Raw genomic sequence first — 24938 nt, 5'->3', positions numbered from 1 at the left:
CGCCGGTTGAAGAAGAGCTCGTACGACCGATTGGACGAAATAAAGCAAAACGGGGCCAAAGTTCTAACGCCGCATCTTCCGCCGAAAAACCCGAAAATGTGGCATTTTTGGCCGAACAAATGAGGCAGTTCAACATTCACCAACAAGAAAAGATCGATTTGAAAAAATCGAAGATTGACTTTGAAAAGGAGAAGATGGAGATAAAGAAAAAAGAAGAAAAACGTAAGGACTTAAGAATTCTCGCTCAAAACATCGATCATCTCACAGGCTTGGACCGTCAATTAGCGGAAGAACTAAAACAAGAGATTAGGAACAAATATGGGATTTCTTAGTTTTTATTTTATTTTATGTTTTCATATGTTTTTATTTTATTATTAATATTTATTCTAAATAAGAAATTAATGAAAGATTATTATTATTATTTATTTTTGTAATTAAACTAAATGTTTAATTTTAAATTAAAAATGAATAGAAGAGAGATGAAGTTAAATACTTAAATGGGTTAAACCATTTCCTTTTGATGACATGGAGTGAAAGAGAAAAAGTTAAGTTATGTGGAGCTTATGTGGAGTTAAGTCGGGTTAGAGTATACCTCATGGCCTTAGTTTAGGTTATGATTACTAATGTAAATTCAAATATATCGTGATTGGTTTGTTTTTATCTTTATTTCATAATGTAAAATGCATCATAAATGAAACCGTATTAAATGTCATATAAAAGTCATCAAATCTATTATGGAAGACGGTGAACTTTTCCTAAATAAAAAACATATTATGTTCGATACGAGTTTGTTTGTTTAAAATGCATATTAGAATGACAGAATGTAAGTAAAATGAAGCCAATTGCACGTACGTGTACTTTTACACAAACTAACTCGTATCGAACATATACATTTTACACAAACTAACTCGTAACGAACATAATATGTGTTTTTATCTCATATATTATCCATAATCTTGTGTTAACTAACTTAGTAATTTAGTTCCCGTAGGATTAAACAACACGAACCCGAAAACCTCATTCAGTTAACCCGCTAAACCACACGGACCATAAACACCATTTCACAAAACCAAAGGGACCATAATTGTACACCATTTCAATTAAGCCCCTTCACCGTATCACCACCGTACGCCTTCATCCACTCGCAGCAACCTTCAATCATCGTCTTCCATGGCGACATCTTCTTTCCGATTCGCATTATCTCCGCTTATTCACACACATATCTCCTCCAAACTCTTGTTTTCAATCCCTAATATACAATCCAAATCAATCAGATTCCTCTGTTTCTCCACAATTCCTCAATCCGCCACCGCTCTCGAAACCCTAGCTCCTCAACCGCCGAGCGAATCCGTTAGCAACACCACTCCGAATAAATGGGAGCCTTACCGAAAGAAGAAGGTAGTGATGCGCGTCGGATACGTCGGCACCGATTACAGAGGTACGCTCCGAATTCCGATACGTTGCTCTCGAGCTTGGTTCGTTTAACTTACTGAGAGCTCGAACTGCTCGAGTTTAGCTGAGCTCGTTTCGAGCTTTATTTTCAAAGCTCGAGTTTGACTAGTTGTTTTAAACTCTAGCTCAGCTCGTTTCATATTAATTAATTAATTAATTATTTGTATATATAATTTTTATAGTTATAATATTTTATATAAATAACAAATAGTCAGTTATATTTTTCAGTTACTGTTGTCATGGTTTTATATACATAAGAGGAATTCGGTACAAATAAAATTAACATACTAAACATACAAATAACTAGAATAATATATAGTTTTGAAGTAGAGTAATTATGTTATAAAAAATATAATAGTGAAATAATAATTAATCTAGTTCAAAAGTTATAGTGTAATAATAATTACTGTAATTTTAACATAATTACTTTAGTTATATGTACACTTCATCACGATAAAAGTCATTTGTATTTGATCCAAACCCTTATATATAATAATAATCTGTTAAATGAATTATTATTAAACAAAGTTATACAAATACTAGGCTTGTGAGCTAGTTTGAGCTTGATTAGGAAGTTTGGCCTCAAGCTCGTTTATTAAACAAGCTTATCTTTAGGCTCGAGCTTGGGTTCAGGCTCGTTTAAGCTTGACTCAGTTCGAGCCGAGCTCAAGGAGATCGCGAATAACTTGGCTTGTTTGCGCCCCCTACTTTATTCAAATTGACTGAATTGATGCGGTTTTTCAACCGCGTTTGTGCGTATTTTGGTATGAATATATGTTTCATATGTTACATCTACTTTAGATTTTGATTTCAGGTTTACAGATGCAGAAAGATGATTCCATATCCAGTAAGTTTCTCTCTCACAGTTGTTCTATCTTATTGATAAATTTACAATTTTGTACCTCATATGTTAATGTGTTGCTACGAAGTACCTTATATAATTTGGTAGCCATGAAAACACACGACAAAAGTCGCTTAGTCTAAGCGATCAGTGGTCAATTTCGGGTCAGACACCTGAAGCCGTGTGTATATTTATCTAAATGGGTTGGTTTCGGGGTCTCGGTGCAACTTGTTGTGCATCACTACGTATTTTAGATAAAAAAAATTAAAAGTTAAATAAGAGAACGAATGATAACATAACTAAGATAATTGTTTAGATACTTGTGTATTTTCATGTAAACTTATAATTTTAAAATATTAATATGTAAAGTTGTAAACCGTATACTGAGAAAAATAAAAGATGTGTACCGGTTTTGGTTGAATATGTTGTGTCATTGTAAATCTGTGAATTCACACGGTGAATCATACATGTTGTGTTTGAGTTTCACACGCTTGATATGATTATTCGGTTAGTGTCACATTTATATTCATACTAGCTTTTAAACCTGTGTATTACATGGGATTTGTCAAATAATAAAATAAAAAAATTCATTATTTGAAAGAAATGAACAAAATTAAAGGTAAAAATAAAATGTATAGTACAAACAATAAGAAGTCTAGAATCTCATATTTACAAAATCGATTTTTTATATACATTATTTGCATAAATTGTTTTGACCAATTACCCGTGGATAACATGAGATGAGATGAAAGATTAGACAATTAGAATAAAAATTATAACCCATTTCTCAAAATTGTTTTGTCACATGACCTATTGATTGTTAGAATAAATAAGATGAGAAATTAGATAATTAGAAATGAAATTATAACCCATTTGATAAAATTATCTTGACCCATGACCCATAAATTGTTAGGTAGAATTAAATGAGAGATTAGAGAATTAGAAAGGAAATTATAATCCATTTCTCAATATCATTTTGCTCCATAACCCATGGATAAGTCAAATGAATGAGAATAGAGATTAGGCCAAGAATGAATGTGGGATTGCCACATCATCTTCATTATTTTCTTTTATTAGTATAGTTAGATAGTTAGATTAGATTAGAATATTAGATTAAGCAACTTGTGAACATGTCTATATTCAGTAATAAGTTAAACCCATTTATTTATCACCTTTATTTACTTGGTACATGATTGAAAAGTTCACGGACCTAATTTGTGGACGGTGTGACATCTTTAATTATAAACATGACTTATTGGAAGTGACATTTCTTATATAAAAATGCTTGTTGAACATTTAATTTGGTGCCATCAAATACTGATAAAGTTTTTTTAATGTTTTTATTTACGCCATATTTATAAAAATATTTTTTAAAAGTCCTATATAATAGAAAAGATATTATCAAATTTTACAGATTACGGACTTATGGAATTTGGTTGATCTTTGATAACATTTTTACCTTTTCAATAAACTGGCCAAAATAAAAAATAAAACTAATAATAAATTGAGTGGTTAAAATGTCAGAAAAGAATGATCACAAAAGGTAATTACGATCTAATCATTCATACCTGAAGAGGTATGTACCCGCCTCAACACCGAGCGAGGCGGGTCAACCCACAAGATATAGACAAGAGTCTTGAAATCAAGACATTACGAAGACATTAAAGCCAAAACCTATGCGCATGGCGCATATCACATATACTCATGCATCACATGCTCAGGCATCATATGCCCAGGCACCACACATGCTCAGGCATCATATGCCCAGGCACACATATGCTCGCGCATCACATATGCTCACGCATATCACATATGCGCGCGGCGCATCAGCGCGCGGCGAATATCACATGCTCGTTCGTGCATATCACATCTGCGCATGAAACATCTGCGCGTGAGAATAAAGAGAAGACCTCGCGCATCCTCAGGATTGGCGCATATCACACATGCACAACATCAACCTCGTCCTTATCCAAATCAGGATTAGGGCAACCTTGATTGTGCACGTCAGACAACCTTCCAGAAGGTATCTTTTTAAGGAATAAGAATATGCTGATGTTGACAACTGCCAATGAAAGGTGGACAGCTCAGCATAACCCATGTGCTACCACGTGATTATAACCAATGAGAAAGCACCAGGTGTCCCAGAGGACACGGGGCGCAGAGCAATTGGAGGAGGCCAACAAGGCTGAGCCCAATCAGTGGAAACCCTAGCACTATAAATACAGCATCAACTCCACAAGGAAAAAGGCATCTTATCACATTCACTCACATCCAATCACAAAGTATTCAGCTATTAAGCAATACTCTCCAGATTTCCTTAATCTGTTATTATTATCTTCTCCCACAAATACTTATTCTCACACCGGAGGGTTACCCCAAAGAGGACCCCTCTGTCCCTTTCTGAGGGGTAAGTTTACGGTGCTGTTCGTTTTGTAGGTTGAAGAACCCAGATCCAAGAGAAACCATCGGTGGAATAGCATAATCACACCCGAGGAAAGTAGATCGTCAAACAGAAAAAGCTAGCCGACTTAACACAAAGGCAAGCGTTTGATAAGCAAACTGTTCATGGAACAAAAAGGCCGCGCGCGCCGGAAGAAGGACATTCTGTTCACACTGCACACACAGAGTTCAGTGATGAAGAAGTGCACAGCATGAGGAAGACGCGAGATACTCATGTAGGAGGCTCACAGCTCCGCGCGCCTGTGAACATGGCGCCTGGAGCCAGAGCCGATCTGGATCTGCACATACCGTACAGCCCACCAGTTAGAGGGCAAGTGGACGTAACCACACCGTACAGACCAGCCATCTTGGTGAAACATTCAAAGTTCACTGAGCGCATCGCCAAGGCTCCTATCCAGCACAAAACCAAGATGCCAAGTGGTCTAGGCAAATATGACGGCACAACAGATCCAGATGATTTCTTGCAAGGTTTTTACAACACAGGAAACCTAGAGAGCTGGACGATGCCAACATGGTGTCACATGTTTGCTCGCTGCCTCACGGGCGCGGCGCGTGTCTGGTTCGAGAGCTTGCCGACTGGGCAAATCGATGGGTTCGAGGAACTATTGGAAAAGTTCCAAGCCCACTTCGTACAGCAGCGCAGACACACGCGCGACCCTGATGACATCATGCACTGCATTCGCAGGAATGATGAAACGATTGAAGACTACATCACTCGTTTCAATCAGGAGTCTCTGGCAATCGGAGGTATCACGGAGCAATTATTGCGCGTGGCCTTTATACAAGGCGCGCGCAGTGATCAACTCCGCCGAGCTCTCGTAAGCAGAGAGGGCATGCCCACCACGTGGGCCAAGTTAATGGAAGCATCGCGAGTTTTCGCGAGAAATGAAAAACAAATTGCCCAAGATAGGGCAAGAGAAAGAGCGCATCAAGGTGAGTCACCGCGCAGTAAAGAAAAAAGGGGCAAACAGAACTCTGTATGGTCCAGGTTGCAACCAACCAGTTTTTCTCCCGCAGAAAAACAGGCGCAACCAAGCTCACCTCAGCCCCAAAAAGACATTCGTAATCGCGGGGAAGGTGATAAGAGGGAAGGCGGCAGAGATCCTAGCAGACCTCTGCCAAGAATATGGACTCCCCTCACTAAAACGCCTTCACAGGTGTTAAGCTCTGAGAATGTCCAGTTCAAAAGCCCCAAGCCACTCCACTACAAGGGACCATCAGACAGTGGCAAGTACTGTGAGTTTCACAAATCCACAGGACACAATACTGACGCATGCCACCACTTGAAGGATGCAATTAAGAAAGATGTGAAATCAGGCAAGCTGGCTCACCTGGTGAAAGACTCAAGACCAGAAAACGAACAACCAGGAGCCTCAGCCAGCAAAAAGTACAAAAGAATTTGTGTAGCCGAGGGAGGAAGGCAAGGGCAAGTATCAAGAAAGAGAAGCGCGCAAATCCAAGGAGATTGGCGCGAGCAGCAAGTCATCTTCCCAAGAATCAGGGGAGGTCCTTCAATTAGCAGTCCTCTGGTCATCACTACACACATTGCTTATTACGAAGTGTCAAAAGTCCTGGTGGACACTGGCAGCGAGTCGGACATCATGTATGAGCAATGTTTCAGGAAACTGGATCCGGCAGACCAGGCAAGGCTTGAAATTGTGAATGCCCCGATCTCGGGTGTTTCAAATGAAATCATTCATCCCCTAGGTCAAATACAATTTGAACTAACCATGGGGGATGAGAAACACAAGCGAGCCGAAGTTGTTAACTTCTTGGTCTTGCCCACCACTTCATGCCACAATATGATCTTAGGTAGGGAAACGATTGCCCAATTCAACGCCATACCGTCGCCAGCGCACGGCGCATTGGGGTTCCCAACACCAACAGGTGTGACTTTTGTATACCGAGATCATTTGTGCGCAGTGACAAGTACTCCGCGGGAGGGGAGAATGAAACTTCCAATGGCAGACAACGCGCCAGAGGAATGGATTCTCTACCCTAAATTCCCGGAGCAAAAAATCACAATTGGCGCTACGCTATCAGACGACACGAGGTTGAGAATGAAAAGGTTGCTCACAGCCTATATGTCGGTCTTCGCGTGGCAACACTCTGATATGACTGGGGTTCCGCGAGACCTGGCACAACACGCTCTCAACACGTTCAAGTCTGTAGAGCCAATTGCTCAGAAGAAGAGAATCATGGGGGATGAAAAGGCGAGGGCCATGAATGAACAGGTTGAGGATCTATTGCGCGCAAACATCATCCGCCCGATACGATACCAGACATGGGTAGCCAATCCTGTGATGGTAAAGAAAAGTAACGGGTCATGGAGGATGTGCATTGACTTCAAGGACCTCAACAAAGCGTGCCCAAAGGATTGTTACCCCCTACCAAACATCGATGCAAAGGTGGACTCCGTGGCGCCATTCAAACTTAAATGTTTCCTGGATGCCTACAAGGGCTATCACCAGATTCAAATGGCACCACAAGATGAGGACAAGACCGCCTTCAGAACCGACAAGGGTGTTTTTTGTTACACAAAAATGCCCTTTGGTTTGAAGAATGCGGGCGCAACCTACCAAAGACTTATGGATGCCGTTTTCAACGAGCAAATCGGAAGAAACCTAGAAGTCTATGTGGATAATTTGGTGATCAAGAGCAGGGAGGAAAAGCAAATGCTCAAAGACATCGAAGAAACCCTTGGGCGCCTAAAGGAAGTTAACATGAAGCTCAATCCGAGCAAATGTACTTTCGGCGTACTAGAGGGAAAATTTCTAGGTGTAATGGTCACCAAGGATGGTTTCAAGGTGAACCCTGAGAAGGTGGAGGCCATCCTTGACATGCCCTCGCCATCCACCATGAAAGAAGTCCAGAAGCTGAATGGTAGATTGGTTTCAATCAACAGGTTCCTAGCGAACCATACGAGCAAATCTACCCCATTTGTCAACACATTGAGGAATTGCTTAAAGAAAAGCCAATTCAAATGGACTCCTGAGGCCGAGCAGGCTTTCAGTGAGATAAAAGAAAGTTTGATAAATTTGCCCGCGCTCACAGCTCCACTTCCTGTTGAAACTTTGACATTGTACCTATCAGCAGGAGAGCGCGCCATCGGCGCAGTATTATTGGTGGATCGCAAGGGAATCCAAACGCCAATATACTATGTGAGTCGGGTACTGACAGATCCTGAGACGCGCTACTCCATCATGGAAAAGTTAGTTTTGTCACTAACACACGCGTCGCGCAAGCTTCATAGATATTTCAATGGTCATCCCATTGAAGTTCTGACTGGTTATAACATCCAGCAAGTCTTGCGCCGTCCCGCGCTCTCAGGAAGGCTGACAAAGTGGGCGCTGGAGTTAGGAGAGCACACGATCTCCTATAAGCCCCGTCCAGCAATAAAGGGACAAGTCTTGGCTGATTTCATTGCCGAGGTCCCCGAAGGAAAAATTGAAGAGGCTCAGCGCGAGGTAGACCCTCCGCGAGCCAATGATGAAGAAAATGTGTGGAGATTATTCACTGACGGAGCTTCAAACAACGAAGGATCCGGCGCAGGCCTCAAGTTGGTGGATCCAGAGAATCAGGAATATACTTACGCCATCAGGTTGGATTTCAAAAGCACCAACAATGAGGCTGAGTATGAAGCCCTGCTGGCTGGCCTGCGCATCGCGCAAAAATTCGGAGTTAAAAATCTAGAGGCCCATGTTGATTCATACTTGGTAGCAGCACAGGTCAATGGCCTTTATGATGCCAAGGAGAACACCATGCCTCTATATCTAGAGCAGGCGAAAAAGCTCATCGAGCAATTTGACTGCTTCAGAATCATTCATATTCCGCGCAGTGAAAACAAATCTGCAGACGCGCTGAGTAAGATGGCATCAACCAGTTTTGATCACTTTGGCAAAGATGTCAGGGTAGAAGTAATGAGCAACCCGTCGGTGGTAGCGAAGTCTGTCCTGGTAACCCATACAACCCCTTCATCATGGATAACTCCAATAATGGAATTCTTGAAGGAGGGAAAGGTACCAGATGATCGCGCACAAGCGAGGAAGATAAGACGCAAGGCGCAGAACTATGAACTGCTTGACGGTACATTATATCGACGCTCTTATCTTGGGCCGCTCATGAAGTGCCTAGATGCTGAGGAAGCAAGCTACGTGATCAGAGAGATACACGAAGGAATCTGTGGAATACATGCTGGCCCGCGCATGGTGGTTGCCAAGGCAATGAGCGCAGGTTACTATTGGCCAGGCATGTACTTGGACGCTCTAAAGGAGATCCAAAAATGCAAAGCATGTCAGAGCTATGCGCCAAACACCATGCGGCCAAAGAACAACTTGATTCCAGTAACCTCAGCATGGCCTTTCCACAAATGGGCAATCGACATTGTGGGTCCCCTACCGCAAGCGCCTGGGCGAGTAAAATTTTTGGTAGTGGCAGTAGATTATTTTACAAAATGGGTTGAAGCCAAGCCACTAGCAAAAATCACAGCCGAAGCGATGAAGCAGTTTATCTGGAGCCACATCATATGCCGTTTTGGTTTGCCCATGGAAATTGTGAGCGATAATGGCAAGCAATTCACTGACAAGAAGATATCCAGCTGGCTCAAGGAATTGCGCATCAACCAAATTTTCACTTCAGTTTATCACCCTCAGGGGAATGGACAAGTGGAACGCGCGAACCAAAGCTTGCTGAATGGGCTAAAGAAAAGGTTAGAGGGAGAATCACATTCTTGGGTCGAAGAGCTACCTAATGTCCTGTGGGCGCACAGGACATTAAGCAAAACCAGCAATGGCGAGTCCCCGTTCAGCCTAACCTATGGAACGGAGGCAATGATTCCAGCAGAAATTGGATGCCCATCCCATAGAGTGCTAATGATGAGCAAGATTGATAACGAGCGCGAAAGACGGTTGGATCTCAACTTACTTGAAGGGCGCAGAGAGGCGGCTATCATCAGTGAAGCCAAGTACAAGAAAAAGCTGGAAAAATATTACAACCAGCGCGTGAAAGAATGCCACTTCAAGAAAAATGATTTTGTCCTTCGAAACAATGAAGCTAGCCGCGCGATACCCCCGGGAAAAATGTCCCCCAATTGGGAGGGACCTTATCAAGTCTTGGAAGAATTGGGAAAAGGCGCATATGCTTTGAAAGATTTGAATGGAAAGAAGATCCCGCGCGCATGGAACGCGGCACAGCTTAGAAAATGTTTCATGTAAAAATGTCAAGTTTGTAATCAAGGCTTTTTAAGCCATTATGAATAATGATACGCGCTATCTTCTCTTAATGTGGATTCTATTACCTTTTGCATACATGTTTCACACTTCCCTTTATTAGTTTTGGGCAATATGACAACATTGTATTGACATCAGAACGAAATAAATACGAAGTAAAACATACATGCGCGAGCTTCAAGCTCAAACGCGTTAACGAGTCTTAACTCTAAAACGTCAGGGCCTTAGCCCAATTCTATTACCTTTTGCATACATGTTTCACACTTCCCTTTATTAATTTTGAGCAATATCACAACATGGTATTGACATCAAAACGAAATAAAACGAAGTAAAACATACATCGCGAGCTTCAAGCTCAAACGCGTTAATGAGTCTTAACTCTAAAACGCCAGGGCCTTAGCCCAATAATGTGAGCCTTAGCTCAAATCACTCACAACATCCATCTTACATGCTGCGCAGCCTAACCATAAAACACCTAAACACAACTAAGGCAAAGCAAACGCCAAAACATAGTTGTTAAGGTCTCAGGTTGGGGTCGCGCATGAAATTGTAGTGGATATCTGAGTAACACATTGACGCGTAAAGGCTAAAAAACTCATAATTCCATAAACGCGCGATAACGTCGCGCAAAAGAGGAATAATGAAAGCGCCAACACACGTGTCAACATAATTAAGATATGGCAAAATCACTTACAATATGACAAGGGTTAAGTATAATAAATTCCTTACAACCTTGTTCTTATTCCAACGTGCAACCATATCTTCTATTCAACAAGCAAACATGCGATATAAAGAGATGAATGGGGATGCGCAAGATGCGAAGAAGGGAAAAACATAATTTCATTCAAAATCATTGAAATTTACAAGTTTACAAGATGAGATACAAACTACAAAAAAAAAAAAAAATGAAGGGCTTCTCAAGTCTCCACGTTGACATCAGCCTCTTCATCATCCTCATCATCGCCCTCGGCATCTGGCGCAGCCTGCTCCTCGTCGTCTCCAAACTGACCATAGTCAAGTTCTTCATCTTGAATGGAGTCTTCTATCACAGTAGTGTCAGGAGCGGATCCGTTGGCCACGCCAGAGCCGCTAGCAACGCCAGCATTCCCCGCGTCATCAGCGCCGCCAGCCCCTTCGCACTCGTCAAGTAATTTCTTTAGCGCGCCGAGGTCGGGCTGGTCAGCAAGCGCGGATATCTGCAAATCAAAAGCAAAAATATGAGTACAAAAAGACTTAGAAAATAAGTCAAGGTAATCTCATTAAGGTTAAAATACCTGCGCAAGGATGGGAATGGGAGTATTCATATACTTCTCCCCCATCGCGGCCATCTCCGCGCAGGCAGCGTCGCTCTGATAAGGGTACTCGGATGGGTTCTTCTTCAACATGCCATATTCATAACCATCCGTAAACCCTTCAGCTCGACCAACCAAGCGCGCGGCAGCGTTGCAGTCCATCACAAGGGCCTGAAACTCGTCTGAGTATTTCATCGCGAAGGCGCAACGAGTCATGCCCTGTGAGACTAGCCATTGGCGATCCTGCGCGAGGCCAGCAACAGACGTCTCGAGGGCAGGAACCTGAGAGTTTAATAACTCAACAGTTTCCTTGGTCTTTTTCAGCTCCTCTTTGTCGGACGCTGCTGCCGCCAAGATTTCATCTTTTTCCGCCTGCGCAGCATCAAGTGCTTCCTGGCTAGACGCTGCCGTCGCCAAGGCTTCATCTTTATCGGCCTACGCGGCCGCCAGCTCCTTCTTCAGGCGCGCAACCTCACTCTCCAGTGATGATTTTTCAGTGATAGACTGGACAAGAGCTTGGTCACGCGCCTCCGCCTCCAGCTCCAAGTCGCGCGCTCTGCGCGCGAACTTGGCCGCGTCCGCCTCCGCCGCCTGCAGCTTCTCCCGCGCCGCCTGAAGCTCATGCCCGCGCTTCACGAAGGCGCTGTTGGCACTGGCTCTGTTCTCACTGAGCTCGGCTTGGAGCTTTTCAGCTCTCTCGCGAGCATCAGAAAGATGCCAAGCAGACACCTTAGCCTCTTGCTTGGCTTCCGCAAGAGCATCACGTACTTTTACGTAATCAGAGCGAAGCTCTTGGGAGGCAGCAATGAAGGCCGACCCAGCAAATATATGATCATTGAGCAGGTCGTCGCGAGCGCGGTCCTCCTGGAACCTCCTTTCAGATGGAGGCACAGCATGAGCCCAGAATTCCGCACACACCCCCATGGACTGAAATGTGCTGTCTTCAGTAATATTCCATCTCGGGCGGTAAGTGTGATCGGCTTCCTGCAAAAACAAAGAAATTATCTAAGTCATCAAAACATTAAGATGGAAGTCCGCGCAGCGGAGCAAAAAATAACCTATACCTGCGGGGATGAAGCAGAAAAGTCAGCGCCAGCCCCACGAGAAGGCTCCGCCGCGAAACCTCGTGGCGCTGCAGGGCTGGCGCGGGCGCCGTCGGAGTCTTCAGCATGAACCTCCTCATCCTCCTCTGAAATAGGCCTCTTCTCCTGCGACCTAGAATCAAAATCAGTCTCGCGAGGAGGGCTGTGCGCAGGAGGAGGTGAGGGAGGTCTGGACGCCGCCAGGTCGGCGCGCAAAACGGCCTCCTGCTCCTTAGTAATCCCAATGAGGGGAGATTCCTCGCTTGCAGGAGCAGGAGCAGAGCCAACGGCGCTGGCACCGGCGCCAGGAGTGCCGCCAACAGCTTGTGCGCCAGCTACTGCTTCTGTGAAAAAATCAACAAGAAATGGTTCATGACTTGATCTAAAAGAAAGTCAGAAAAAAAGAGCGCAATACGTACCTTGGCGCAACTCCGTTCGCGAAGCAAACATCGCTATGAAGTCCATTCTACCCTTCTTTGAGGGTAAAACAGGGGACTTCGAAGCGACCTCCGGCGCAGCCTCGGCATCTTGTTGCGTTGTCGCCGGCTCTACAAACATTTGAGTGAGCAAAGATTCATTAGTAATTCTATCAGAATCGCGCTCATAGAGACAAAGGATAAGCAAAGTATACCTGTCGAAGGCGCAACACCGCTTCCCTTTTCGGCCGCGCGAAGGGAGGAGGGAGCGCCACTATACCTCAAGTGGACAGGAGGTCTGCCCACCTTTTGAGGCAGGGAAGCCAAGGAAACCTTGGTGGTAAACTCCTGGGTTTTCCCAAAACCCCCCGCCTGAGTAGGAGGATCCTGAACAGCAGGGGCAACATCTTTCTTCTGTTTCTTACTGGCCCCCGCGCCAGTTTTCCCCTTAGCTTTACGCTTTAGTTGGGGCGCCTCCTCCTCCTCCTCCTCTTCCGCGAGCTCCAGCTCGTAGTTTTCGAGCGCATCTACAATACACGCAACAGAGGTGTTAGCAAAATTTGGTATTATAAAGGAAAATGCATAAGTACAAAGGCTTACCAGGCGCATCGCTGTCAAAGACAAATCCCAGATCAACAGGGATGAACATGTCATCAAAGCGATCGGGGAAACCAACCTCCCCAGCGCCGAGCGCGACGGAGCCACCCTCCATATTCTCATCATATGCGGCGTGGATATACTCCTTGGTGACTGCACAAAACAAGTCAAATGATATCAGCAAAAATAATTTTATTCGCGCAGAAATAAAGCAATGAGATAAACTTACACAAGCCGTCGACTTGGATAACGGGCTCAGACGCGCTGTCCGCCCACCTCCTGCTCATACCAACCCCCACCAGCGCCTCCTCACATATGTTATTGGCGGGGGATGGTTCAGCGGTCAACTTTGTAACCCAGGCGCCAGTTGGGTTCTTGAGGACACCCACATCCGCAGGCGCAGAAGAGATCGAGCGCATGGTCATACGGATGGGGATTACACCAGCCCTTATGTAAAAGAACCTCTCAGACCAGTCATGAAGGCTCTTGAATGAAACAGTGCAGCACTTCACCTTCTGACTGCGAGGAACAAATGAGAACCAAGAATCTTGGATCTTGGGCTTGTAAAAATACTGAAAGCGCCGAGGGGTGGGCTCCTCGCGCTGGGATTTGCACATGAACTCAAAGTGAGTCATGCGCACAAGTCCAAACGGATGGACTTGGGATATATGAATCCCATAGAACTTAAGCAGTGCACCCACAAACCTTGTCATCGGGAGACGAAGGTTGCAGTGGGTGAAAAAATGGCTATATAGGGATATATAGCCGGCAGGCGGGTCCGCCGCCGTTTGCCCGGCCACAGGCAACATGCAGCCAAACAGAGGGGGAAAACCCTGAGAGGCGATGAGGCTGTCAAGATCGGCCTGCTTCAATTTGCAGGGGATTTCATTCCACCTCTTCACAGCCTTGGTCCTCCCTACCTCCTCCGATGAGCCCTCAGCAGCCTTCTTCCCCTTGCCGGTCTTCTTCAATGTAGACATTACTAACGATTTCACACGGCAATGGATAGGGGAGGTTGTGTGGTCTGAGCTATCAGACATACAACTGTGACAACGAACGAAGGTTGCTTCTGAATAACAGATATTTGGAAGCAGAACAAAGGGAATAGAATGAAAGAAAGAAAGAAAAGCTCAGAATAATAAACAAGAAGATGAAGGATAAAAAACTCTAAGGGCTGGCTTTTATAGGCCCAGGAGAGAGAAAAATGGGTGCTGATCGGACTTCACGCGCCCCCACTCGCAGGTGTAAGCCAACGCGAGCGCGACACGTGTCCCTGACAACTGTGTGAGGGGACACGAAAAGAAATAGTACAGCTGTTACCAGAGTTCACGCGCCACCACTCGCAGGAACGGACCAATGCGAGCGCGACACGTGTTCCTGACACTCTGTGAGGGGACACGAAAGGCAACTGTAGCACCTCGAGCACACGAAATGTCTGACACGTCAAAATCACTGACCCACGTCAGCAACAACCAACCACGTACAGAGACGATTCGTTTGCAACAAAAAGGATAGAATTTCGCGCAACGATGAATAATAAGAAGAAAAAGACAAAACCCCTACTAAAAGAGCAAACTGTTAAGTCTAACATCTATCTTGCCTCGCTCGCGCGAGACAAGACACACATTAGACTGGGGGGGCTTGAAGAGGTATGTACCCGCCTCAACACCGAGCGAGGCGGGTCAACCCACAAGATATAGACAAGAGTCTTGAAATCAAGACATTACGAAGACATTAAAGCCAAAACCTATGCGCATGGCGCATATCACATATACTCATGCATCACATGCTCAGGCATCATATGCCCAGGCACCACACATGCTCAGGCATCATATGCCCAGGCACACATATGCTCGCGCATCACATATGCTCACGCATATCACATATGCGCGCGGCGCATCAGCGCGCGGCGAATATCACATGCTCGTTCGTGCATATCACATCTGCGCATGAAACATCTGCGCGTGAGAATAAAGAGAAGACCTCGCGCATCCTCAGGATTGGCGCATATCACACATGCACAACATCAACCTCGTCCTTATCCAAATCAGGATTAGGGCAACCTTGATTGTGCACGTCAGACAACCTTCCAGAAGGTATCTTTTTAAGGAATAAGAATATGCTGATGTTGACAACTGCCAATGAAAGGTGGACAGCTCAGCATAACCCATGTGCTACCACGTGATTATAACCAATGAGAAAGCACCAGGTGTCCCAGAGGACACGGGGCGCAGAGCAATTGGAGGAGGCCAACAAGGCTGAGCCCAATCAGTGGAAACCCTAGCACTATAAATACAGCATCAACTCCACAAGGAAAAAGGCATCTTATCACATTCACTCACATTCAATCAGAGACAGTTACAGCCAGTAATACACTCAAACACAATCATACAGAGTATTCAGCTATTAAGCAATACTCTTCAGATTTCTTTAATCTGATATCATTATCTTCTCCCACAAATACTTATTCTCACACCGGAGGGTTATCCCAAAGAGGACCCCTCTGTCCCTTTCTGAGGGGTAAGTTGACGGTGCTGTTCGTTTTGTAGGTGGAAGAACCCAGATCCAAGAGAAACCATCGGTGGAATAGCATAATCACACCCGAGGAAAGTAGATCGTCTACCAGTGAGTCGATCCACGTTTCTTCAATACCTTTTCATCATCATCATCGTACTCAGTATATCCCACCAATGGCAATGCTATGGTAGGGTCTGAGGAGGGTAAGATGTAGACAGCCTTACCTCTATCCCATAGGGATAGAGAGGCTGCTTCCGGTGAGACCCACGGCTCGATAGTAGTTTTGCATCAAGCCTTGGACATAAGGCACATAGCACTCAATCATCGGGACACCGGCTGATTGGTGCACGTGCCCTTGTCTTTCGGCTATCAACGCCACCACATGATGCCTGATTAACCTTCCGCCACTTTTAACGTTATTTTCACGAGATTAGTAAAATAACGTCAAAATTAGTGCAATTTTACATTTGCCCACCCGAGGGTTCATTCATACCTTTTGAGTATTATATATCCCAAAGTACAAATAAAATAACAAAAGGCAAAACAAAATGGGGATTAAATTTGTTAGTGGCTCTAGCTTTTAGACTTCTGGACGTAGAAAAAGGTGTGGGATAGAAAACGATATTTGGATTATTGGTGCTCGTACCCATTTTTTAGATGTCTTATTCATTTTTGGATAGGAACACCCACTTTTACACTTATTTATTAAATTAAATACTGAAATAGAAAATTTTATCGCATATAAAGTTTCACAACTATAATATCAATGAGCAATATTATTCAATTGTAAATTTAACCTAATCCGGACACATTAAAAAATGACTAATTTTACACATAGAAGATTACAAGAATAACATAAAAATTTGTACTTACTGTCACATTTAAAATTAATACATGTGATAGTTCTATATTAAACATGGTTTTTCATATTTGTAATTTTCTAAAGCGGTTAATTTAATCAAATTTCATATACTTTCTTTAATAAGTTTATTATTTATAAGAAGAAAAACCTGAGCACTTCAGTGCAACCTGACTCAGTCATTCGGAATTTTGGATGTTATTAAAAAGTAACGTTTTTTTCCTTCTAAATATAGCAATAAACAAAATAAACGGCCACAATTTACTTATAGTCAATTGGAAAATTGGTTTTAAATAATCCCAACTATGCCCTATTGGCAAATAACAGTCCCAACTTTACACTTGGCTGGTGACGGTCCCAACTAAACATGTATTTGTTTTCAACGGTCCGCGACTAACGGAATGTTAACTTCGTTAGTTTGATGCTTACATGGCATGCCTAGTTGTTAAAAAACTGCTTATGTGGCTGCTTACATGGCATGTCTCTCTCCCACTCTCTCTTCTATAATTCACCCACCACCACCACTACTCACCGCCACCAACCTCCATAACTTCAAATAATTAAAGCCTAACTAAAATTGAAGCTCCATAACTTCAAATAATCGAACCATAACATCAGAGCAACGACCTTCATCTCCGTCGCATTTATTAGCAGCAACAATACAATGATTCATTCGTGTTTTCCAGCTTCGACACTTGTCAATTCTTATGTATCATGTGTTTAATCAATGTTTTTGAACTGAAAAACAATGCAATTACAAAAACTCGTTAAGCTAGGGTTTGATTTGTCGTAACAGCTAGCGTTTGCTGGTGATTTTGTGAAATTAGGGTTCAATGGCGCAAAATGGCCCAGGGATGGACCTTGCCGTACTGGATGATATTACTAATCAGCTTTTATAGTTTCCGACAAGCGAGGGTTATTCAGAAGGTTTATTTTCTGAGGCGGAGATCCGGCAGTTTGGGATTTCGAAGCTCTTTCGATAAAGTGGTGGTGGACATAGATGCAAACAAAAGAAGAATAATTTGGGAGGAGGTGGCCGGAAAAAATGGAGGTGATGTGTGGTGGTGGTAGGTGAATTATAGAAGAGAGAGATAGAGAGATACGAAGATTGAGAAAGAGTGTGGATGTTGGGCCTCGTTTATATTAATTTTTAACTCTAATTATTTTTTATTTTTTTTAATAACAATGACAATATAGTAATTAATTGGTGCCACATAATGAGACAGATGCCACATAATGCTGCCACGTAAGCAATTTTTGACAACTAAGCGTGACACATAAGCATCAAACTAACGGAGTTAACATTCCGTTAGTCGCGGACCGTTGAAAACAAATACATGTTTAGTTGGGACCATCACCAGCCAAGTGTAAAGTTGGGACTGTTATTTGCCAATAGGGCATAGTTGGGATTATTTAAAACCAATTTTCCTAGTTAATTTAATATCTAAAAAAGAAGTTGGTAGCTCAAGGTTTTAGACTTTGGATACTTGTAGCCTAGAGGCGGGCAAATAAACCGATTAACCGAACCGATTCGAAAATCAAACTGAAACCGATTATATAGAAACCGGTCGGTACCGATTGAAACCGTAGGTTCGATACCAGTTTGTAATCTTTTCAACCAAAACCGAACCGAAACCTGTTAAAACCCGAACCGGAATTGTTCAAAATCTGAACCGAAACCGATGATAACCTTGTCAAGAAACCGTTTTCAACCCGAACCGAAACCGATCATAAACCAATTTTAACTTTTGTTGACCAGACTGAACCGGTTTAAACCCAAACCGGTTTCGACTCGAACCTAAGCTTAAAAACCATGAATCAAAAGTTTCAAATCATTTGCCACTTGGCCGTTACCAAATTAAAAAAAGTAGTGGTCCGTTACACAACCTTCCAAATATTTCAATGATATATATACACACACATACGTATACATACACATACTACACATGCAATAGTGCGTGAGAAAGTGAAAGAAACCTTGATCCAACACGAAATAAGATGATGATGTCACACCCGCCATTCTCATCACCGACGATTTCTTCAGTTTCATCTTCCGATGTCGACACCGAGTCAACCGGTTCATTCTTTCACGACCGTAGTATTAGCTTAGCCGCTTTAATGGGCGTAACGACGTCGTTTCCCACTTTAACATTCACAACCCCTCCACGTCAGCGTGATAGATCAACCAACCAGAATAACATTAATATTATAGCACGAAGAAGGAATAATAATAATAATAATATTAATAACAACAACAACAATATTATTAATATTGACACTGTGGTGGGACCACGGTGGAAGAGGAGTAGAAGTAGAAGGAGGAGGAAGAGCTGGTGGTGGTTGTGTGGTGGTGACGATTTAAAGCCGTCTTCGCTTGGTGAGTTTCTGGAATTCGAACGTCGATTTGGGGCAGAGACGTTGTTTAGTGATGCATTGATGGATGTGGAGTTTAGTCGTCATCGGTACCGGAATGGTGGGCGGGTGTTGTTTTCTGATGGGAGGGTTATGCCACCAGCAGCATCACCATCACATGTTTCTGATGTTAATGAAGGGACACATTTTGTGTGTTCTGTTTGTCGGTTTTCGGTTATTCTGGCAGCGATATTTGGTGGTGGCGGTGGTGGTGGTGTGAGATAGTTTATTGTTAATATAAGTATATAACTGTATAGTAATTGGGAATTGGTATACCATTTTCAACCTGTTTTATGTATGGAGTTTGGTTTATAAAATGACTGATTGCCAATTATAATTTTCATATTATTGATACAATATTTCTCTTTACAATTGATGAATTTGCCTGCTTAGAATAAACCCTTTAAAAAAATAAACATATCAAAAAGCAACCATTTAAAACACAACACGTAAACGAAGCCGACTAAGAAGACTGGAACTTAGCTGACACAAGAATCATTAAAAAGAACAGTGGGGACCACAAGCAACATAACACGTGTAAAGCGCGGGCGCTATGCACGTTTGATTGTTTTGTGGGCCCCATTGTACTTTTAAGAGATTGGTGTGCGGTGTGCCAGCTAGATTCTGACCTTCTTACCCAGCTCCGCTTACGCGGTGTTCTTTTATTGGTTGCTTTTGACATTTTTTTTAAGAGGGTTAAAACTTAAAAGTCAATATCTATTTTTGTGATGCCAAGTATTTGTTTTTCATCGTGTCTTTGTTGTTAAAATAATACCGTTTATGTGATATAGCTATAGAGAAAGAGTTGGAAACAGCCATTTACAAAGCGGGTGGAATTCGTGACAGTAACTTTGGGGATTTGAACAAGATAGCATGGGCAAGAAGTAGCAGAACCGATAAAGGAGTAAGTTTAAGTAAAGATATAGCAATGATTTATTTTGTTTTTTGTGATATGTTTGCATTACTATTTATTTCTTGTTATTCCAGGTTCATTCTTTATCAACCATGATATCGCTTAAAATGGAAATCCCTGAAAACGCATGGGTCGGTGACCCTAATGGGGTAGAACTTGCAAATCTTGTCAATACATATCTTCCTAAAAGTATTAGAGTTTTCAGTATACTACCTTCACAAAGGTGAGAAATATAGCATCCTTACATGGGCCAATTTCGACTCTTTTGCTTATAAACATGCTAATTTGGGGAAATATATTTTGTACCTTTATCGGGTTGAATACAAATAGTGTAAAGGGAACGGGGAAAATAGGTCAACAAGGTTGAAAGACGTCCGTATTTTAAAGTATTAATGCATACAACTTCCAGAACCGTTTCTTCTTAGATTTTGATTATTATGGTTACAATATTGTTTCTATAATTGTAACCAACACAATAAGTATTTATAAAAGCTTTATTAAAGGGACAAAAAAGTGTTTTTTTTGTGTGTGGGGGGGGGGGGGGGGGAGGGACACAAGTACACAACCAAATAATCGATCTCAGCGAACCCCCATGCAAATTGTGACCCAATCCACCAAATCCCATATCTTTACATCCAGTCATACAGCATGTTCAATATGATATTGACGTTTGACGTTATCCTTGCTTTTTTATTTGTTGCATCAAAATAAGTTATTGAAACCAAGATGGTAATCACAGAGTTTCTATAAACCTTTTTGCACTTATTTGTCGTTGCTAATAGCATTGTACAAATATCCAGAAATATAAATATGTTATGTCGCCTCGTTAATCTTTCTAATCACTATATTTTCAGGAGTTTTGATGCCAGAAGGGAATGTAACATCCGGAAATATAGTTACCTCCTTCCAGTTGAAGTTATTGGAATCACTAGTAACTTTAGTGAAGCTGAAATTGAACATCACTTATCAGACTTCAATAATATACTAAATTCTTTTGAGGTATACTTTTCATATATTGTTCAGTCATTGGGTATGGGTTGGGATATGGTGGGGATAGGGGGTATGGGGCATGGGGTAATATGAGGTATTTTAGAAATAATAATAATAATAATAATAATAATAATAATAATAATAGTTGAGTATTGCCATACATGGTTGTTTTGTTGTGGAACATGTTACTGGGGGTGCAAATGAGCCGATCCGAGCCCTAGCTTGGCTCGTTTAACTTACACAGAGCTCGAGTTCGAGCTCGGATCGTTTCGATCTTTATTTATAATATAAAGCTCGAGCTAGTGAGTAGTTTTTCAAGCTCGACCTTGCTTGGGCTCAACTCTTTTTTTATTTATTAATAATTAATTTTTATATATTTGTAATTATTTTTAGATTTAATTATAATTTTATATTTAACATAAAATATATAATTTAGTTATTTTTTCATAAAATTATATATATATATATGATAAGAATTATATAAATGGCAGGCTCGTTTAGGCACGTGAGCCGGCTGAAACTCGATAAGTGAACCTCGGGATCGAGCTTGTTTATTAACGAGCTTACTTTTAGGTTCGGGCTCGCTTAAGCTCGGCTCAATCGAGCTTTTTCACGAGCCGATCTTGAGTAGCTCGCAAGCAGCTTGGCTCATTTGCACCCCTACCTTTTAGTGCCCTACTAGCCCGGATTGTTAGTGTTTGGCACTTTGGCTTTTTAATATTTTGCTAGAAGGTTGAATGAGTTGAGAAAAGATTAATATTTTATGAATGGGTCATTGCAGGGAAAACATCCTTTCCATAATTATACAGTCCGAAAAAACTACAGAAAAAAGTATACTGCGAAACAGCCTCCCAACAGTGGGCGCATGGCCAATAGGCGAACAAAATTAAAATGGTCAAATGAACCAATGCTTGAGAAAAGTGATGAGGAAGAATTGTCGGAAATAGGATGCGATGAATCTGATGAAATTGGAATAAATTCTGTTGATGAAGAACCGTTAATGAACATTAATTCAGATAAAGAAGTTGTTAATGAATCTGATGCAAATGGGAATAATAATGGTTTGGAGGTTGCACCTGTTCTTGCTAAATGGATGCATGAACCTGATGAAAAAGATAGAATAAGTGCTTCACATTTCAGAAGAATATTTCAGTGTTCATGCGGAAAAATGGAAAAACTGTTTGGAGCAAGTTATGTTGAGATTTCCATTTGTGGGGAGTCATTCATGCTGCATCAAGTAAGTTAAGTTAATTCTAAAATTAGTGAATACAAAATGGGTGGGCAGAGTCTGCCCGGGTCAAGTAACTAGGGTGTAAACGAGCCAAGCCAGCTCGTGAGCTACTCGAGATTGGCTTCTTAAAACCTCGAACCAAGCCGAGCTTAGACGAGCCTGAGCGTGTGCCTTAAAATAAGGTTGTTTAATAAACGAACCTAAGCCTGAGCTTCACTTATTTGGCTCAAGCTGGCTCAAAGGAGCCGCTTATTTAATAGTCTTTATTTGATAAAAATAACTAAGTAAACATATATCATGTAATATACAAAAATTAACTAAAAAATATATAAAAATAATTAAAAATGTATGTAATAAATTAATGAATAAAAACGAGCTGAACTCGAGCTTGGACCGACTCACGGTCCAAGCTCGAGCTTTAGATCAATAGCTCAAAGCGTGCCAAGCTCGGGCCTAGTTAACGGGTCAAAATGATTTAATTTAATTTCATGAATATTCTATTTTTATGAATAAATTGGTTTAAGATTTTTATGTGAAGAAAGTTCATGTATTTTTTTTATTGATTTTATCAATAAGGGTTAAAAGGTAAATTTACACTGATTTAACCCCCAAAAGTAACCTTGTTAACTGATACATAGATGGTTGGGGACTATATCTGTAATTAACTAATTATTAAACCACATGGACCATCCGTGTGTAATTTAGATTTTATCTGTTAAAACATGTTTTATGGAGAGATATCTGTAATCACTTGATATTGCAACTTGGTCAGATCCGCAAAATGGTGGGGACCGCGGTGGCAATAAAGCGGGGCCTGCTTCGAAGAGACATAATCACACTCTCACTAAACAAGTTCACTCGTATTGTAGTACCGGTCGCTCCATCCGAAGTACTATTTTTAAGATCCAACAATTTTGCCATGAGAACGCGTCTTGATTCGAGGCCCGAAATGGTGACTCTGGTTGAATCAGAAGAAATACTGAAAGAAGTTGAAGAATTTTATAAAACAATTATGCTGCCTCAAGTTTCAGAGTTTTTAAATCCTTCTAGACCTCCATGGAAGGAATGGGTTGAGTTATTAGATAGAAACACAAGGATTCCAGATTCTCAGTTGGATCAAGTTAAAATTGCTTGGATTGCATGGAAGGGTCAGTCACAAAGATTCGGTACATTAACAGACCTTGAATTAAGCCCGGAAAAACAGGCGGGCCAGGTCAGCTAACGGGTCAAAACAGGTTGTTTGAAAAAGTATATCTTGGGTTTGGGTCAAAACGGGATCTGACCAAAATGAGCCGGATAGTGGTTATCAGATAACGCTTATATGAGTTCGGTTCTCAAATTTGGTCACATGAGTTTTTAGTAACTCAAGTTAAATTATTTTTTTGTTCCCTTGTAACTTAATAATCATTAAAGTAAAAACTTGTAAGATTAACAGAATTCATAAAATTTGTTATGATTATCCAAATATGAACATATGTTTTCCAAATTTTATTTTATTTTTTCATCATGGGTCACAAACATGGCATCATAAGCTTGTATGATAAAGTTCGAAAGCTACCAAACGACAACTAGTAAATTCTAATAGCCGAGCTTGAGACCTAAATAGGATGTTATAAGAGTTTGTTGAGATAAATGTTGGAGTTGCGTTTAACTGTTTTCTTGTACTTAATACATAATGCTACGATGTAAAGGACCTATGTTCTAAGTTGACTGATCAATTGGACGATTAAGTTGAATTCAAATAATAAGTTTATACAACTTAAGGAAAAAAGCGATATGGCTTCTCTAACTACATGTCAACACGGTAACACTTAGTAGGATTTCAAAAAAAAATTTCTCGATCATCCAAATATGTTGACGTGTATTGTATATGGTTCTGAATGAAAACACGGCATTCTTATTCTTCTACTTTAGTGCTAACATAATTACTCGCGGCTTAACATCGGTCAAATCTTCAAGATTTCAACCAAAACAATGTGTTACCATACCAGACAATCACATTGCTATGATTGCCTTCCATATGCATTGCAGGTTTATGACTATATTCTTTGCGTGACACTTAATGTCCAAGTATCCTGAAGATACATGTTTCTTCTTATAATACTATATAACTAGCACTGGCTAGATGAATTAACAACCAAATGTTGTGGTCTAATGGTATCAGGATGCGTTAAAAGGTGTCTCTCCCCAAATGATTGAGAGTACTAAGAATGTGTGAGTTAGTTGTTCTTAGAAAAAAGATGATTAAACAACAGAAATCAAATTGCAAAAATAAATTCACTTAGTGGGATACGCCTTCATGTTAGCGAATCAACATTACTTTCACTTGTAGATCGTTGCATTTATCCGAGAACATTCATATTATATTTTAAAAGTAACAGTTAAATACTTAATATTACTATAATCTAAAGTTATTTTTTAATCAAATATTATAAAACTACAGTTATGATTATATATTATTATTTGGGTCATGCTATGCATACACCAGCCCCCTGGTGTGGGAATAAGGCTATACGGCTCGTATAGGGCCTATACGAGTCGTATAGCCCTAACTTATTGACCTGCGTACGAACGTCTCAGTGTGGCAGCTTTTTGCAGTCTATACGAGCCGTATAGACCCTATACGATCTGTATAGATTTTCCAGCTC

At 41.5% G+C, this 24938-nt stretch overlaps 1 protein-coding gene across 2 annotated transcripts; it reads left to right on the top strand.

Moving 5' to 3' along the window:
• The first annotated feature begins 1069 nt into the window (after positions 1-1069).
• Positions 1070-23587, top strand: LOC143568840 (putative tRNA pseudouridine synthase). 2 transcript variants are annotated; one of them, XM_077054889.1, is made up of 7 exons: positions 1070-1438; positions 2267-2299; positions 19948-20060; positions 20144-20292; positions 20924-21068; positions 21841-22296; positions 23063-23587. In XM_077054889.1, the coding sequence occupies exons 1-7, from the start codon at positions 1171-1173 to the stop codon at positions 23510-23512; spliced, it is 1614 nt and encodes a 537-aa protein (XP_076911004.1). In that variant the 5' UTR covers positions 1070-1170; the 3' UTR covers positions 23513-23587. The 2 variants fall into 2 exon arrangements, with proteins under 2 accessions (XP_076911004.1, XP_076911005.1); XM_077054890.1 differs by having other exon boundaries at positions 1255-1438; positions 2254-2299.
• The last annotated feature ends 1351 nt before the right edge of the window (positions 23588-24938 follow it).

This window comes from Bidens hawaiensis, unplaced genomic scaffold (genome assembly GCF_021521415.1).
Source record: "Bidens hawaiensis isolate Kalapana, Puna unplaced genomic scaffold, B.hawaiensis_p1.1 tig00024236_1, whole genome shotgun sequence".
Classification (NCBI taxonomy): Eukaryota; Viridiplantae; Streptophyta; class Magnoliopsida; order Asterales; family Asteraceae; genus Bidens; species Bidens hawaiensis.
This window is presented reverse-complemented; position numbering and strand designations above follow the sequence as displayed.